The sequence below is a fragment of the Alternaria arbusti genome (assembly GCF_024043155.1).
Source record: "Alternaria arbusti strain BMP 1465 chromosome Unknown scaffold_8, whole genome shotgun sequence".
Classification (NCBI taxonomy): domain Eukaryota; kingdom Fungi; phylum Ascomycota; class Dothideomycetes; order Pleosporales; family Pleosporaceae; genus Alternaria; species Alternaria arbusti.
Window position 1 is genome coordinate 45,696 of NW_026249948.1, and position 16,370 is coordinate 62,065.

Consider the following 16,370-nt stretch of genomic DNA (forward strand, 5'->3'; position numbering starts at 1 on the left):
GTGGTAAAGACTTTTGAGCCATGCTTCACCTATGGTTCCGGGTATGGTTCCATTCCACAAAGTCTGATTCTGGTACATTCGTGTGAAGGTTTGACGGATCCCGGCAACTGCATGCCAATCGATGTTCCAAACGCAGTCCCGTGCATACCACGTCATGTTGAGGACCGGTTTGTCTGGGGTTTCCAAACTCGAACCGGTGCATGGCTCCCAGAATCCGTCACGTAGCACCTGAGCAGGCATTGCGTCCCAACGGTCGTAGTAATAGTCGTAGGTTGGTGATGCGTGGTAATTGAGGGGCTCAGAATCCACGGTGGTCTCGTATAGATCTGCCGAGTCGATGCGCGATTTGAGAGTGAGAATGGCCGGCCAGAATTTGCACTCAACGGCAAGTGGCACGTCTGTTGATGTTCCACAAAAAGCCCCCTCGCAGTTACTTCTGTCGACGTTCAACATCAGCGTCGTGAAGCTGACGATCGGGGGTTCGTTTTGCTTCGCCGTCCAATATTCTGGGAAATATACCTTTCCGTGATCATCATTCATTGTAGCTAATAGCCTAGTCTCATCACCGATGCGCCAGAGGGTACCTGGCCATCGTTCGGACCAAGCATTATCCGGTATCAGTTTTAAGGTCTCGTTAGTGGTAATTCTAGGGATAGACCATGTCTGATTTACTCCCTCGAGGTTTTTCGTAGAGTTTTCCATTCGAACTTCCTTGGAGACATCGACACACGCAGACTCGAAGCCGAGAGTCTGGTAAGATACGTGTGGATTTAATTTCTGCGTAAATGTACAATTCCCCGTAGGGCATTGCACATCGATCGGCCGATCACCCTCGACGAGATCAGTGTATATGCTGGCCAGCATGCTCATCTCCACACCTTGACGGTCGTAGATGGTCTCATCAACGCCAGTTAGATTGATTGCACGAGGAACTTTTCCTAGAGTCCCAAAGACCGCTCTATCACACGTTACAGGATGAATGATCTGCTGTGTGAAAGGATCGATGGCTAGCGCAAGCAAGGTGATCCATGCGCCAAGTACAGCGACATGTCTAGAAGTAGACAATTAGATATGTCCAAGACGAGAGTACTAGTCAAGACGTACCGGTGTTTTAACCGAAAGAGGAGCAGCAACGATCCCCAAGGCCCACGACTCGCAATGTCAAACCCTTCGAAGTCGATTAAGCGGCGTGCTTTTGAGTACCACAACCACTTCGACTGACTAATGCCTTAATTAAATTAGCTTCTATGTACAGGAATCGTAGGCTCAAGCTACTTACATTCCGCGACTGGAAGCAAAAGGGAAGACTTTGTGATACCAGCAAGGATGGCAACTAACGTGTTGATCGAGATCTTGAGCGGCATCTCCGTGATGACACGTCCATCGAAGTACCAAAGCGTCGCCACGAGAGAAGCCATCGCAATGATAGACAATGCGCAGCTCATAAGTTCTGCCGCCCAACCATCAACCCATCGCGAGTGCAATCGGCGGAAGATTGAGTGGGCAGCGGACGTGGTGGATGGATGACTGCCTGAAGATTCTTCGGCTCGTTCAGCCTTGTCACAAGGCCCTTCATCAGAGACACTGATGGCAGTATAAACATTGCGGTCAACTTTCGGGTGTGACGCGATTGGCGGACGCTCGACCGAGTGATTTTCGCTGTCATCACTTCTGGCAGACGCAAAGGAAGACATGTTGCAATGAGAGAAGAATCAGGATGTGCGAGCGGGGACGGCAGGCCATTAAAGGGCGCAACGAGCCGCGTTCTCTTGGGTGGCAGTGCGCCTCGCACTCTGTGGGGGCTACGATTGAAGACGATCGAGTGGATGTGGCGTCAAGCCGTAACGCGCAGCCTATCCAACTGAAAATTGTTGAAGCCGTGTCGACATCCGCCCTGTAGGATCAGGATGCATTGCCGCGCATACCTACTCTGGTCAGCTCGAGGAACTTCAACGCACGGTACCTAGGTATAGATGAATGCACCCTCTATTCAGAACTTTCTCGTCTCGAGCGGCTTGTCAAATTCGCATGGGTAGTTACTTTTTCCAGCCTTGTAGGTGAAGCCCTACCAGACCTCGGGATGGTTACAGCCTCTCAGCCTTGTACATTACCATTAAGGATAACGGTCGCAGAAGTAGTCGGAAAACTTAGAAAAAGGAAGCTAGGGTAACTCAGAGATTCTGCGAACTATCCGTGCTCACTCCTGGAGTTCGTGTGCAAATCTGTGATGTATGTATAGATCATAGGTTTGGGTGCCCGCACATGCGGGCCTTCCCCGCGATGCCGATCTGCGGGCCCAGCTGCGCCCCATGCTCCTCTATCCGTCTTATGGGCACATGGATGCAGCCCATGAGCCCAGACGTTGCGATTATCTGCCTCCAGTTGCGAGTCTGATGACACATTGGTTCGCCTGCTCATACGGTGTTGCACGGGATCAAGTCCCCGCTTGACCCGGTAGAGACTCTGAGTAGCCTTACACAATAGTGTCTGCTGAAAGGCCGATCACTAAGGACAGTCCATATTCATAACGTCCTTTAGCACATTGTTAATAGGGAAGACCCGGTCTATTACGATGTCTAAACGATTTCGAACCCTGAACGCCTTCGCAATGCTATAGTTCCCCACGAGAGCCGTTTCTAGCTAGCTGCACTTCGTCATCATGCCGTTTCAGACTGGGCAAGCAGCAGTGTTCTCACACCCGCATGAGCATTGCGCCCAAAAGACACCTTGGTTAGCATAATAGCTAAAGGCCTCTCTTTGCAGCCTTAAGCAAGAAACGAGAACAACGTCGCCACCAAGCTGAGAGCAAGGGTAGCCGGTGCAGCCCCCACCGCCGACGCACCAGAAGCCTCAGGAATGTTATTCGTAGCCGCACCGCCCATATACCACGATCCGATATCCGTCAACTCGCCGTCCTGGGTAAGCATCGCAGCGTTCGCACCCACATTGCTGACATCCGATCGGAAAGCGCCGAAGTAGGAGTAGTGCGTGATGTTCCTGAAACAGCATTAGCCAACATTATCACTACCAAAAGCGACATCAGACGAATACTCACGGCCAACTATCAAAGCTCTGCGCACTCATATTATAAAAACTCTGCGTCTCCTCAAGCGGCTGATTCGGATACCCATACTCCGTAACCCACACCGTCATATTCGGCCACATCGTCGTAACGCGTCCAATATGGCTCATCATACCCTCGAAATTGCCATACCAATGCACAGGGATGAAGTCGGGGTTACAACCGCCATCGCACTCGTTGAAGAAGTTCTCTAACCACTGCCATCCGGATTCTGCGCCTGTGACACCGGGGGCACCCAGTTTGATACCGAGTTCCTTGAGGGGCTCGATTTCGGCTTTCCAGCGTGCGGCGGCGGTGGTGACTGCGAGGTTGGAGCCACCGGTGCTGTGGCCGCCGTCGGGCTCGTTGAAGCCGAGGACGGCGGTTATGTTCGTTCCGTCTTTGATCTGCTGCTTTACGGAGTCGAGGAATGGGGTGCCGGTGTCGCTGTCAGAGGCGCCCCAGAGCATGGGGACGAATTGCATGTCTGGGTTATCTTTATACGCGGACGAGGGGTCTTTTTGGTAGTTGTAGTACCATGTTGGTGGTGATGGACCGGTGGTCCAGATCTTGTCGTCGTCGGGGTGGTCATCGGAGGGGACGTAGACGAGGCCGCGTTTTGACGATGTTGAGGCCGTGGATTGTGCGGTTGTGGAGGTTGTGCTCGTAAGCAGCACCGTTGCGGCGCTGAGAAGCGCGGTTCGTCGCATCTTTGCTGTGAGGGTCGTGTGGTGAAGTGCTCTCGGACGTAGCGATGTGTGAAATCCGACTTTTTTGGAAGTGGATCTTGGTGTTCGGTACCAGCGATACGAAGATAGGCCGCGAAGGGGTCCGTTGCTGATTGTCTGGTCGCCGTGCGATTGGGTGTCGTTATTCAGGGACACCTCAAGATACCTCTTTGCTCGTCGCAATGGGCAAAGACAAAGTAGACAGCAGGAGGCGATCAGGTAGGTAACGAAGCAAGAATACCTTCCAGGAAATTTCCACCTCTTCTAGCCAGCTCAGCCAGGAAAATTTCCAAAGCTGTCAGGAGAAACCTCAAAAGCGAGTCGTTACGCAAGCCACAAAAGCGCCTTTGCAACCGGGCCAAGGCGAGACAATTAACAAGCCGGGTATCGTACACAAGTCGAAAAGTCCGGAAAAGAGAACAGGAAACGAACGATCAGCTACACAGCGAGGGCCTTTCTTCCCAAATAGATACCCGTACGAGTCAAAAACTTGTTAGCTTCCAACGCCGTCAAACGTCATGAACTCAGGTACTTCAGAAAAAAGATGCCTAGGTGCGCTACGAGGCTGGAGATAACAATATAACCCCACCGCCCACCCACGCTACACCTGCACCATGGCTGTTAGCATCTATCGAAAAGAGATAAACCGGCATCTTGGGAGCCGGCTAGATTGCTGCCGCGCCGCTCAGAAAAGCGTAGTGGCGTTGTGCTAGGTAGGTTTTGGAACTTGTGGTGACGCCTGCCGTGACGCAGGTACAAGCGCCCCATAAGCCCGCGCCACAAAAGGGGACAAGGCACGACCCAAAGTAAATTCTCGGGAGATCGACTTTGCCGGAGGCGTTCGCCGGGAAAAGCGTGGTTTTTAGGTGGGACGAGGGTGATGGAATTAGGATTTACATCGAGCGATCTGAGGGATCGGCAGGTACAAATCTGCGTCGGGCTGTCGAGAATTTTGCGTCGTCTTTTTATTCAGATACTACATGTCGCAGCGCAGGCAAGGTACGTCGCTAGGATGTATTGGCTCAGGGGTGGCGCATGCGAAGTGTGTCCCAACATTTTGGGACTGCAGCGAGTGTTCAGCTGGCCGGCTGGGTAGCTCTCTGCCTGCAGGGCTTATCGGCGAAAGTTAGGATCGCACGTGCTCTGGACGATTCTAGGCCAGGTGCCGCCGAGCTGCGTGTAGTAAGATCTCAAGACATGGCATGCTCTGGGCAGGCAACACTCACAACCACGGAGAGGTACATGAAACAGCGATATAACAGTTGGGTATTGATATTTACATCTTTCGCTACATCCTAGTTCACATTGCCGTTCCCATTCCATTTCCAACTCCCCTCACTCCATCCCTTTTCCAGCCTTCTTCTCCTTCACTCCACCTTGACGATATAGCAGAAAAGATAGTGGTATGTGTGCGCGAGCCCCAGGCTTACCGCTTTGCATGAGATTACAAGAGCTTGTATCAGATCTTTCTTTACACAAAAAAACTCGATGAACACAAGGAAAGATTCGTAAATACACAGACGTGGAGCGCAGGTATGGCCCGGTCCGTGTGCGGGAGATAGATGACTGAGGATATGGTTTGACCGCTCTATGGTTTGTCAAATGCGACCACCGCGATGCAGACATAGGAACAAAACAAATAGGAGATTATGCCTAGATGGCGAGATGTTTCGCTTCTTTAGGTCTTCGCTCTGGCTTAGTAGGCATAGGGGCCGGGAGGGCCTCGTGGTTGTTGAGGCTGCCATGGCGCGTTGGCCACGTAGCCGGGTGGTTGGTGGAAGCCGACATCCGCCTCGCGCCCGGGACTGCTTTCGCGACTCAAGTTTCGCTCATGCGTTGCTGTGCGACCGAATGTGGATGCATCGGCGAGCAAGTGTCCTTGGTCGTCTCCGAATGAACGACCACCGGGACCGTTGTATGCGGTGTTCTGATCCGCGAGAGGAACGCGGTCGTAGCCGGCGGTGCGGGGACCGAACGGCGATGGAAGCGAGGTTCGCTTGTACTCTTGGGGGTCCATGAGTAGCGAGTTGCGTGCGTCGAGAGGAGTAAGGGTGTCGAGGTCACGAGCTTTCTCTGCAGAGGCTGTTAGAGGGTGTCGGCAAGCAGGGGGTGGAGAAGACTTACCAGCTGCCTTTCTCTTCTTACGGTGAGGGTTCTCCTTGCAGCAGATGATGATGGCGTTAACTGCAATGAGGATAGCAAGAACACCAGTGAGGGAAGCCTGCACAACGACAAGGACCAGACCGGTGACGGTCTTAGTGGTCTGGCTCATGCCAAGTTCTTCGACGAAGACCAAAATGCAGACGACCGACAAGACGCGAACGACCGAGATGGTAATGTTGATCCAGGTGCTAGACTTGAGCGTGTACGGACGAGCCCAGAGAAGCATGACAAGGAGAAGCGACTCGACGATGAGTTGACCAGCAGCCTGTGCGAGACCGTGGCCATCTGCTCCTGCGATAACGCAACCACGAGCGAACATGAAGATGATGGCCGGTACGAAGATCCACCAGTAGCTCTTCTTGTAGTTCTCGTAGAACATGCTGTACTTGCGCCAGATCTCTTTGTCTTCGTAGAGAGCGTCGGGCTTTCCCTCCATCTTCTTGAACTTGTCCGCAGTGCTCCAGATCTTCCAGGTGAAGAAGGCCAACACTCCGGTGAATGCAGCTAGAGTGACACCAGCGAGTGTTTTGACAGCCCACGAGTCTCCGTTCTTGAACTGGTAGACACAGTAGAGAACCCAGATACCGTAAAGCAGGAGGATCAAGTTGGTAATCGTCTTGGCCAGAGTCCACCAGTATCGCTTACGGAAGCTTGTCAGTTTTTTCGGGAAGCTGCCAAATAGTGCCCATGTCTCCAGAATGACCTTGAAAAGGAGGATACCAACGGTGATGGCAGCGATAATGATGGCGAAGATGAGTAGCACTGTCATGAAGGCGTTACGGTCAGGAATGGTGTACTCCTGGATGAAGCCCTGCATGTCCTTTGCGTAGACAATGACCTTGTTGTCACCTCCCTCTTCGGCAGTATCGTTGACGTTCGTGTTCAATTCATCGCGAGCGAACAGGACGTCAAAGCTGCGCTTGGTCAAGGTCATGTTCTGGTCCACGTGTACGAGGGTAGCGTTCTTGAGAAATTCGACACTGCTCTGGGTGAGGTTGCCGCCGGTGCTCTTACGGAAGTTGTCGATGGAGTGCTGCATTCCCTCCCAGTAGATAAGACCGGTGCTAAAGGCAAAGTTCTGGGACCAGCTGCGGTATACACCAGGGACGTCAGCGCTCATCATGCCGTTCAAAGCCATGGCCTGGAACCATCCGATGACGTCGCCGAAGGTAGGACTGGACTGCGCCGCACCAGGGTGTCCAGCGCCAGCGAGCGAAGCCAGACCGGTAACAGCCAAGGCAGCTCCAGCAATTCCAGCGGCGATGTATTGTACTCCTGCTGTAGAAAGTGATTGTCCGTTGCTGACTTGAGAGGTAATACAGGCCAGGTCCTTGCCTCCATCTTTGGCCTTGAGCTGCATCCTGGCTTGACTGTCGATGTCGGGAATGTTGAAGGCGATGCTGGGGATTTGGGACATGATGCTGTCGGGGATGCTCTGCTCGCCCTGTGCGCCGAAGGTGCCCTTGGGAACTGCTACATGTTAGCTTGTACATTATGCGCATATCATCGCTATATGCGTACCTGGACATAGCTGGTCGACCTTGTATTCGCCATCGCAAGGGTCGAACTCTTTGTTGTACAACTCTCTGCCATATGCGTTTACAGTGAGGATTGCCATGACCTTCTGCTCAACCTCATTGGTGCCGGACACATCGAATTTGACCTTCTTGATAGAACGATCGAACTCGATATTCAGCTTGTTGACCTTGATGTCTCCTGTGCCTTCCAGACAGGAGCTGAAACCGTTGGTCTTGAGAATGTCGGCAGCCAGTACGCTCAGTGGCGCCGATGCCAGTAATATGAAAGGTGCGAGCATGGCCGAGTATGTCGCGTGGGGCCTCATTATCGGTGTTGTGCGCCCGGGGGCGTTCTCGAGGTGCGGGTGTCGACAGCGAGCGACGGTCGCAGCAGCGAAGGGTCGGGCGACGTTGGTATGCGCGGGTGCTTGCTGACAAAAGCGAGTGTAGCAAAAGAAACAAGCAGTAGATTAAACGGGGGTCGGCCGCAGGTTCAACCTTTCTCGTGCCTGATGGAAAGCGGTAAACAAAGGCAAGCGTCCAGAGGGAAGGCGCGTCGAGGAAGCGGCGAGCCGGGAAGAGGGTTTGGGGTCGAGTCGGCAGGTACGAGGGACGCAAAAGTGAAACGACTGACGAACGAGGGAGCGATGTGGTTGAAATGAGGACGAGGCGCTGAAGCCGGTAATCTGCCTCTCTTCTGAAACCGTGCGGCGACAGCCAAGGGGGTTCACTCCAATCAGGAAGGGACGCGCGGCGCTAGCCTCGATTAATTCCGCGATGGCGCAGTCGCTGGATCCGACGCTATCGAAGGATGATGGGTGTTGGGCCGCGTTCGAGAACACGATGGGATGCAGATGGGGTTGACGTTGGGGAGCTGTCAGGGACTCTTGCGCGAGCTGGGGAAGGAATGCTTTTTATCGCTAGGTCATCACTATCTGCTGCTACTGCGAGACACGCTGCCCTCACACGCCAATACACCACTACTGTCGTATACTGGCAGCTGAAGACTGCTGCCGTGCAAGGCGGGCCTATCAAACTACCCCGGTCCGCTCGAGACCGTTGCCGTCGCCAAGTCAACCATCGTGTCATCGATGCGGAGTCGCAGAACTGCCTGAAGCTTCAAGCCGTGCACAAAGAGCTTATCTCGCCATCATCATCTCTTGTGCACACAGAATCATAGGAGTTCATCATCATCAAATTCACTTTGGTAGCCTACGCCGATGACCCCATGGACGGCGCCAGCGTGGCTGTGCAGCACCCCAGGGTGGTAAAAATAGATGCTCGGCCACTAGGTGAGAATTTGAACACTGCAGCTGCCCAAAGAGACCAAGTGCTGCTTCGAGGGATGACGTTCCCTCGTATACTGTAGGCCCGAAATACTTTTGTTGTGGTTCAACAGTCTGCATCTGTCTTTGTTGTCATGACAGTACCCCTTTGAAAGGAGACAAACTTGCTGCAGTCAGAAGAGGAGCTCTTCTACACCTTCTGTCTTTGTGTTTGTGCTGTGCGATCGGCGTCTGGTAGTTGCGCGGTCTAGAAACTTTGAAGGCTTCGAGACCGCGAGAGCTGCGTGATTAAGCCGATCACTAGCCCCAGCACCCGCCAGCCGTCACATCAGCCGTGGCCAGGCGCCCTCGTCATCTGCACAGTGAGACCACCAAGACCTACACAACAGCCACCACGGTTGCGCGCCACACTATAGCCAAGTGCAAACCTCACGAAGAGACGTCCTCACTGTTTTCATCGTCGATTCGACTTCCTGCTATCTTTCCCATGCAGGTTCGGGCGCCTGATCATCCGCCCATGTTGGTGCAATCTCACGTGCAATTTCATACGCCCGCCAGTGTCGCTCCTTCACTACCTGGGTATAGCGCTCTGGATTATACCTCTCATCTCCGTTCCGTCGGTCGCAACAGATCGAGGTGATCTGTGATGATAGTGCACTCTGGTACCGATGACCGTCAACTGAGATGCATTCTGTCACGTGAGCTAGCGACCAAGGTCGTGCCTTCTTCTTACGCAACCACATGCTATACCTTCTACAACCAGTGAATTGTCGCTGCTATCAACGCGAAGCAGAAGTATCACGTGCCTTCCCGTTAACCTTGGAAGTGCCTACAGTGGCACAAAGCCAGCTGGAAGCTCCTTCCCCTCAACCCACGCCACAACAGTCTCTGCCCACAGACGAGGAGCCTGCCTATTCCAAGGATGCCTCATACCTGGATGCGTATAAGCAAGAGTCGTGGCATCATTCCCATTCCCCATCTTGGCGAGTTTTCGAGCAGCCTCCGGGCTATCGTTAGATGGGACCAGCCCACCCTTATTAGCGACAACGATCAATGTTCGTGCAGACCACGGTCGAAGTTGCGCCGCTACGCCGTCGGTATGCGCAATCTGTGTACAAAGCGATAGCGAAGGACTATTTGTGCGGCGGAGATCTGTACCGTCCATGAGCCAGCGAATCCAAGGTCGTGGGACAGCGTTTTCAATGCGATTTGAGGCCCAGAGCAGGTAAGGTAGTAGCGGAGCTTTGGAAACAGGCGCTTCGCTGTATCCAGAGATAAACATCGATTCGACGACATGAGGGTAGTTCGCAGCAAGGCAGACAGCGATAGAAGCACCGAGACTGTGGCCAACAACGTTGGCTCGACCGCCGATAGCTTGTGCCTCTATCAGACGCGCGATATGCTCTGCGGATGTCTCGATAGAGAACGATATGTGCGATGAGTGACCGTGTCCAGGGCAGTCTGGGAGAAGAAGATGGTAGTCTTGGATGTAGGGTACGACCAGTTCCCAGTCGTGGGCGTCTACGAAAGCGCCGTGTATGAACAGAATGGTGGAGTTGCTGTCTTTGTTGACGGATACATGCCAGAGCAAAGGTGCTGGGTCATTCTGGGCAGCTTCTTGCGTTTGTTGGGTGACCATTTGCAACCGCTCTCCAAAATATGGCTATCGTCGAATGAGGGTTATGATGCGAAGATGGAGGTTTCGTTGACCAGCTCAGACACAGATATGCGTCATCGCCGCCATCACCAAAAGGCCACCGCTGTGGCGTAAGGATACTGAGAGGCGCTTTGATAGGCCAGTGAGTGACGGTACAGGCAGTGCGCAGTAAGCATGGGTAGTTCTAGTGCTGACGCAAATGCAGCCACCACTATCATCATTCAATCCCAGATCTGATATTTGGTTTTACCACCCGCTTCCTGTTGCGCCTGGTCTATCGACCTTACGTTTCTGGCCTTCGTGATTGAGCAGCTTTCTGTGTATTCGCCATCGATAGCTATCTTCCACACACTCATCTACACCGAAGGCCACTTATACGACATCCACTTCTCCAACGTGCGATTCCACCCACCACTTCCAAGCTGAATGTGCACAAACATATCCAAATACTGTTTCCACACAACATCCCGTCCAACCATATAACCCAGCTCTTCAAACGTAAAAGTCGCATTGGGGTTGACGATGCAGAGCACATCAGGATGCAACCGAACCTGCAATTCAACCTCGATGATATCGCTAATCATCGCATCGGCATCACCATCCATAACAGCTTTGTAAACAGCATTATTGTCCTGCACCAGAACGATAGTAGCAGCCTTCAAATTCGCGCGATCAAATGCTTCATTCGTACCGCCTGGGTTAACAGCGACTTTGACACCCGCAGTGTCAATAGCCTCCAACGACGAGAACTTTTCTAGATCCGCGCATCGCACGCAGGCCGCCTTGCCCACGCGTTGAATCGCAGTAGAGAAGAAGACCTTCTGTGCGCGAGCCAAGGTGATGCTAACGCCGCTCATAGCGACATCGAACTTCTGTGCTACGAGGTCCGTGGTGATGTTCGCCCAGATGGTAGGAACGAACTCAACTGGACGTGGGAGGCCGAGAGAGTTGGAAAGCGACTGCGCTAAGTCGATATCGGCGCCGATGTACGTGGTGTTGATGGCTGGTGCGGCGGGAAGTGCGGTTTGGTTTGTTACTTTATAGGAGAAGGGCTTGTAGTCTCCGGTTGTGCCGACTTTTAGGTAGCCGCGTGCCAGGATTTTGTCGAGGATGGATGTTATGTTGGTGTATGCGGTTGGTGTTGAGTAGCTGTGGGAGATGAGTATGGTTGACTGCAAGATTGCGGGTATAGCATTACTTGGGAGAGTATTCCGCGTCATACTCGTTGTTTCCACTCGAAGCCGCGACAAGAGGGTTGATGAGCAAGGAAGCTGCGACGAGCACTGAGGTAGGGTTCACCATTGTGACGAACTTCCCAACCGCCGTTATTCAACTCACAATGGAAACCGTGAAAACTGAGGGAGCTGGCACGTAGTTGTACTAATCTCCGATTTCCGCAATCTGGAGGCTGACAAGCTCCGCCCAGCCTCCAGTAGATCCTCCGTAGCTCGAAATTCTTGCCATGCTGAAGATAGGTACCCGGGTATCGTAATCCGCTAAATACCAGTCCACAATTGGGAGAACATACGACTGACTAATGAGACTAGTCACAGACTCATTTCTTGACACTTAGCGTCCGCGACGTTTAATAGTATAGTATCTTGGGTCGTGTCTTGGCAGGGCTCGAGCGATGACGGAGTGTTGTAATCGGCCGACGAAGGCCCGCTCCGGACTTTGATACGAGATAGACATGGACATTGCTAATCATACGACTGTCCATTCCGGTGTCGTACGTGATCATCGCCTAGGTCCTGGTTTGGCCTATACTAGCCGCCTTACTGGACATCTTGATGTCTATCCAGCTCCCTTGCCTGCAAGAGCATATCAGCGTGGGTCAGCTATGGTTTCAAAAGCTCTTGGGTTGTAGCGAAAACCAAGCAACCGCGAGGCTCATTCTCTTCTACCCGCGTAGCAATATCGCAATTGCCTGAATCACCCCCCTTATTCTTCCACATAACACTGTATATCTAGCTAGTCTTCCTGTTGAATCTTTGGCCTTTCCTTGAGGTCCATCATAGCTCCCAGCGCATCCCAGTCTTCGGGTCGTTGCACGCATTTACTCATGTGTTGTGCTTCTTCCAGCCACTGGTCCCACACATCAGTCCTTGGCACCCATTCCCTTGCCCAGTCAATATTCTGTGTAGTGTAGATGGTTGTCTGAAGGCATCGTGTCCAGCATTCATGTTTATTGGTTTGTGGTGAATCTAATTCCAGATCGATGTGCCACGACAAGCGGAGCGGAAGAATTGCGGCGATCCAATATAAAGTATTTAAGACCGTATATGTGACAGCAAGTGCTGCTTTCATTGTCCATACGGCATTACCGAATAGTACAATGGAGCCCACAAGGGTAAGCCCGCCCGCGGTCCCGCTCAAGCCTCGCCCCGTGAAGGAGCTGACCGCATAGTCGATGGTATCAGGGTGGAAGTAAAGAAGACGCCCGATCTGCTCGTCGCATTCCACAACCGTAAAGGATCCGTTTGGAGATTTGATAACAACTGTACCTAGTAGCGATTCAGCACTTTTCGGCATAACAGGCAGAATCTATAGCGTCTAACGCATCCTAACACAGAGTAGAGGTGTCGTAAAACTTATAACTAGGATCCTAGTAAGTGCAACTACATCTCTAAGCACAAGAGCCTATGCTACTAGTCTAAAGCTTAATGCGCAGCTAAAGAGAGCGATCGTGTTTATTGGCGCGAATAATCTTGGTTGAAGTAGACGTCTTCTAAGGCTTCTATCTTCGTTCTTGGTATCTTACTATATCTTTACTACACGTGTTGTAAATAGTAGTAGCTCAGGCTAATCTGTGTATAACATTTGACTGAAATAGTGTAAGCTAGGCCTAGTAACGCCTGTATAAATCCCTATTACTAGTGTATCCTCTTTGGATTTAAGTTTCCTTGGTTGTTGCGCAAGGAGACCCTGAGGCGCGGGTATTAGTCGTGGTAGGAAGCACGTCTACGACATGCAGATCTGCTGGCTGCAAGCTTTGATGTTATGCTCGCCTAAGAAGGCTAGGATGTTAACAACGTCAAGGGTCTAGTTATCGCGCAGTTTAGGGAAAGCGATATCATTTATGCTGAATGCTGCCTGTAATGTTAAAGTGTCGCAAAATGCAAATGGCGAGTTGACAGATAATTTTAGAGCACAATAGATGCTGGCCTTTATGTTACAGTTAGGCTTTATACTAGTGCATTCCTACAAGGGGCGCAATGCATGTCTTTAAGGCTGAGTAGGTAGGCCTCAAGGCTGAGTAGGTGGACTCGGCTGAGGCCACCTACTTGTGCTCGTTACCTGCCTAGGTCGACCTGACGGAACCTTGGAAGGGTCGAAAAACATTTCTGAGCTTTCTGTGAACTGTGATATCTGGTCTTTCCGAATCGAGTGGTCGCAACGATGCGATGCCCGTGAGGTGATTTGTGATGGTAGAGTGACAAGACCGGGAATCAATCAGCCACGGCCAGACTCATACTGGCATCGATCTACAAATCCCGCTAGTGTAAGGTCCGTGCCCACCACACAGTCCATCCGCTCTGCATCTCCAAACACGTGAAAACCACTGGAGAATCGCTACAACTTATCCTCTCGCTTATTCCGATTGTACTTCAAGGCTTCGTTGCATACATCGCTATCCGTTCTCGAGTCCGCTTTCGGCCGGAAGATATCAGATGGGGATATTGGAATGGCAAGGTCGCGAGGTCCTCGCGGCTACAGAAGACTACCTAGGTAGCGACCAGCCTGTCTCCCGTTCCCCACAACATCCCGACTCTCGTTGGCAAATTATACTGCCGTTGCTGCGCATTCCGTTCTCGTCTGCGCTCTCCGAATGTCAGGGTCTAAAGACGACGAGAGGTCGCCAACTTTAGGCCCCACTAGCAGGTTTTGCTGGCCGTTGATTCGAGCGAACCAAATCCTCCGCCTCCCGTAAACTTCCTACCCCAAGGCTCCATCTCCACCTTTGCAACGTCACTTGCGGAGAGTGGTTCTTTGCCTTCCCTTTCCAGGAACCGTTACCCATCTCAGACTACCCGACCGGACGGATCGTGGTTCGCGACAAGGGTTTCGCTGTAAGGGCAGCATGAGGCGCCATTCGCTCACACATGGCACACAAGATCTGCCCAGGCGCGAGAGACAGATCTGCATCATAGACGGATGGCGGTATGCTATATAAGACAAGGAGATTTCCCGACCATCGCTGAGGTTTATCTCCGCACCAGCTCGCCTTCTACCCAGGATGTCCTCCACTAAAGCCAGCCTAACGGCTCTCGCCTTAGGGTTCTCATCTGTCTTCACCCCGGCCTTCGCCGCCCCTTCGCCATCTTACAACTCGCCCAAACCAGTCAAAGACCCCTACTCCAGGGATTACTGGCCCGCGCCTCGCAAGATCACCGGTCAGGACTTGAACGGCACGCTTGGTGGTGTCCACATTCATGACCCCAGTGTTGTGCTCGGACCAGACGGCCATTACTACTCATTCTCCTCTCATGGCTTGGCAACCACCTCCCGTGCTTCGAAGAAGAACAGCCTGGAAGGGTACTGGGAGGTTGTCGCTCAAGTTCTGGAGCCGCCTGGCAGCATTGATGATCCCGCTCAGGCAAACCGTCTTTGGTAAGAAGCAGCTACTTTGCAAATACCACAAGGAATTGTGTACTAACACTATAATGCAGGGCCCCCGATGTTCACAAGGTCGGCGATACCTACTACTGCTATTACACCGTCTCCGACTTCGGCGTCTCAGAGTCATTCATTGGGCTTGCTACCTCGAAGACGTTACAAAACGGGTCCTGGACTGACCACGGCATGGTCGTGTCCTCCAACAGCACCGACGCTCCATTCCCGCTAAGCAAGACCAACACCATCGACGCGGCTTTCATCCAAGACGCCAAGACCGGCAAAAGCTACCTCTCCTACGGCTCCTGGTGGGCCAACCTCTGGCAGTTCGAGTTGACCAAGGACCTCAAATCCGTCAAGATCCCCACTGCCCGTCAGCTGAGCTATACCTATGATCCCGCGCTACCGACTAAGGAGCAGGCGTACGCGAACATGTCTCTTTCCTGGGGCGGCGCATCCGCCGAAGAGGCACCGTATATCAACTACAACAAAGAGCAGGGCTTCTACTACCTCTGGTACTCAGCGGGCTTGTGCTGTGGCTACAACCCTGCTGCGCTGCCCCCGCCTGGAGCTGAATACACCATCTTTGTCGGTCGCTCAAAGTCGCCCCGCGGACCTTTTGTGGACCGTAATGGAAAGGATCTCGCCGAGGGTGGTGGTAGCATGGTCTACGGCAGTCACGGCAACACCTACGCACCCGGAGGACAGGCGGTGATTTCCGACTACCGTGGAAGCGATGTGCTGTACTACCATTACGTCAACACGACATTCGACCCGCTGTACCGAGACAACTTCAAGTTTCTGGGATGGAATCCGATCAAGTACGTCAAGGGATGGCCGGTGTTGCAGAAGTAATTAGAGGAAGGATATGGACGCCAAGAAGACTATGTATCATAAAAGAGAAATGGGTATAATATGAGCAACCGAATCTATCAATCTTCCTACACTGCATCACCGACTGGACCTACAAAGTTGCAGGGGCAAAAGCGGTGTGATGGCAGCGAGGACTAGCGCCGAATTTCGTTTCTTTTCACCGCTTCCGCGAAATCGACAATATATGGCCAACCATCAACCCATTCTTTCACATACGACCACAGGACACTGAGAATTAGGCTTCCCGTCCGCTCAGCCATATACAAGCAGTGTACCGGCGGATTAGTAGTTAGGTAGGTAACCACTTTTGACTTCTTTTTGCCAATGCAGCATTACCAACACCAGCGCGCTGAAGCAAGAGAGCCTCGCATCTCTTTGCTTGGAGGCAGATCTTTTTGGAGCCCTGAGCCTGATATTGCGATCTAGCTGCTGCAAGTCTTCAGCGGTCCCTGGAAGAGAGACACTGTGTAA

The 16,370-nt window shown here is 52.5% G+C and overlaps 4 protein-coding genes across 4 annotated transcripts; 1 reads left to right on the forward strand and 3 right to left on the reverse strand.

Annotated features, from left to right (window-relative positions):
- Positions 1 to 2,765: 2,765 nt before the first annotated feature.
- On the reverse strand, positions 2,766 to 3,771 carry J4E86_006388 (uncharacterized protein; the record flags this gene model as incomplete). The annotated part of the gene is made up of 2 exons (XM_051446917.1): positions 2,766 to 2,997; positions 3,056 to 3,771. The coding sequence occupies 2 exons, from the start codon at positions 3,769 to 3,771 to the stop codon at positions 2,766 to 2,768; spliced, it is 948 nt and encodes a 315-aa protein (XP_051301402.1).
- Positions 3,772 to 5,485: 1,714 nt separating this feature from the next.
- On the reverse strand, positions 5,486 to 7,768 carry J4E86_006389 (uncharacterized protein; the record flags this gene model as incomplete). The annotated part of the gene is made up of 3 exons (XM_051446918.1): positions 5,486 to 5,862; positions 5,914 to 7,422; positions 7,474 to 7,768. The coding sequence occupies 3 exons, from the start codon at positions 7,766 to 7,768 to the stop codon at positions 5,486 to 5,488; spliced, it is 2,181 nt and encodes a 726-aa protein (XP_051301403.1).
- Positions 7,769 to 10,768: 3,000 nt separating this feature from the next.
- On the reverse strand, positions 10,769 to 11,714 carry J4E86_006390 (uncharacterized protein; the record flags this gene model as incomplete). Its single annotated transcript, XM_051446919.1, has 2 exons — positions 10,769 to 11,561; positions 11,611 to 11,714. 2 exons carry the CDS (start codon positions 11,712 to 11,714, stop codon positions 10,769 to 10,771), a joined length of 897 nt encoding a protein of 298 aa, XP_051301404.1.
- A 2,935-nt stretch (positions 11,715 to 14,649) lies between these two features.
- Positions 14,650 to 15,881, forward strand: J4E86_006391 (uncharacterized protein; the record flags this gene model as incomplete). Its single annotated transcript, XM_051446920.1, has 2 exons — positions 14,650 to 15,023; positions 15,083 to 15,881. The coding sequence occupies 2 exons, from the start codon at positions 14,650 to 14,652 to the stop codon at positions 15,879 to 15,881; spliced, it is 1,173 nt and encodes a 390-aa protein (XP_051301405.1).
- Between the last annotated feature and the right edge of the window lie 489 nt (positions 15,882 to 16,370).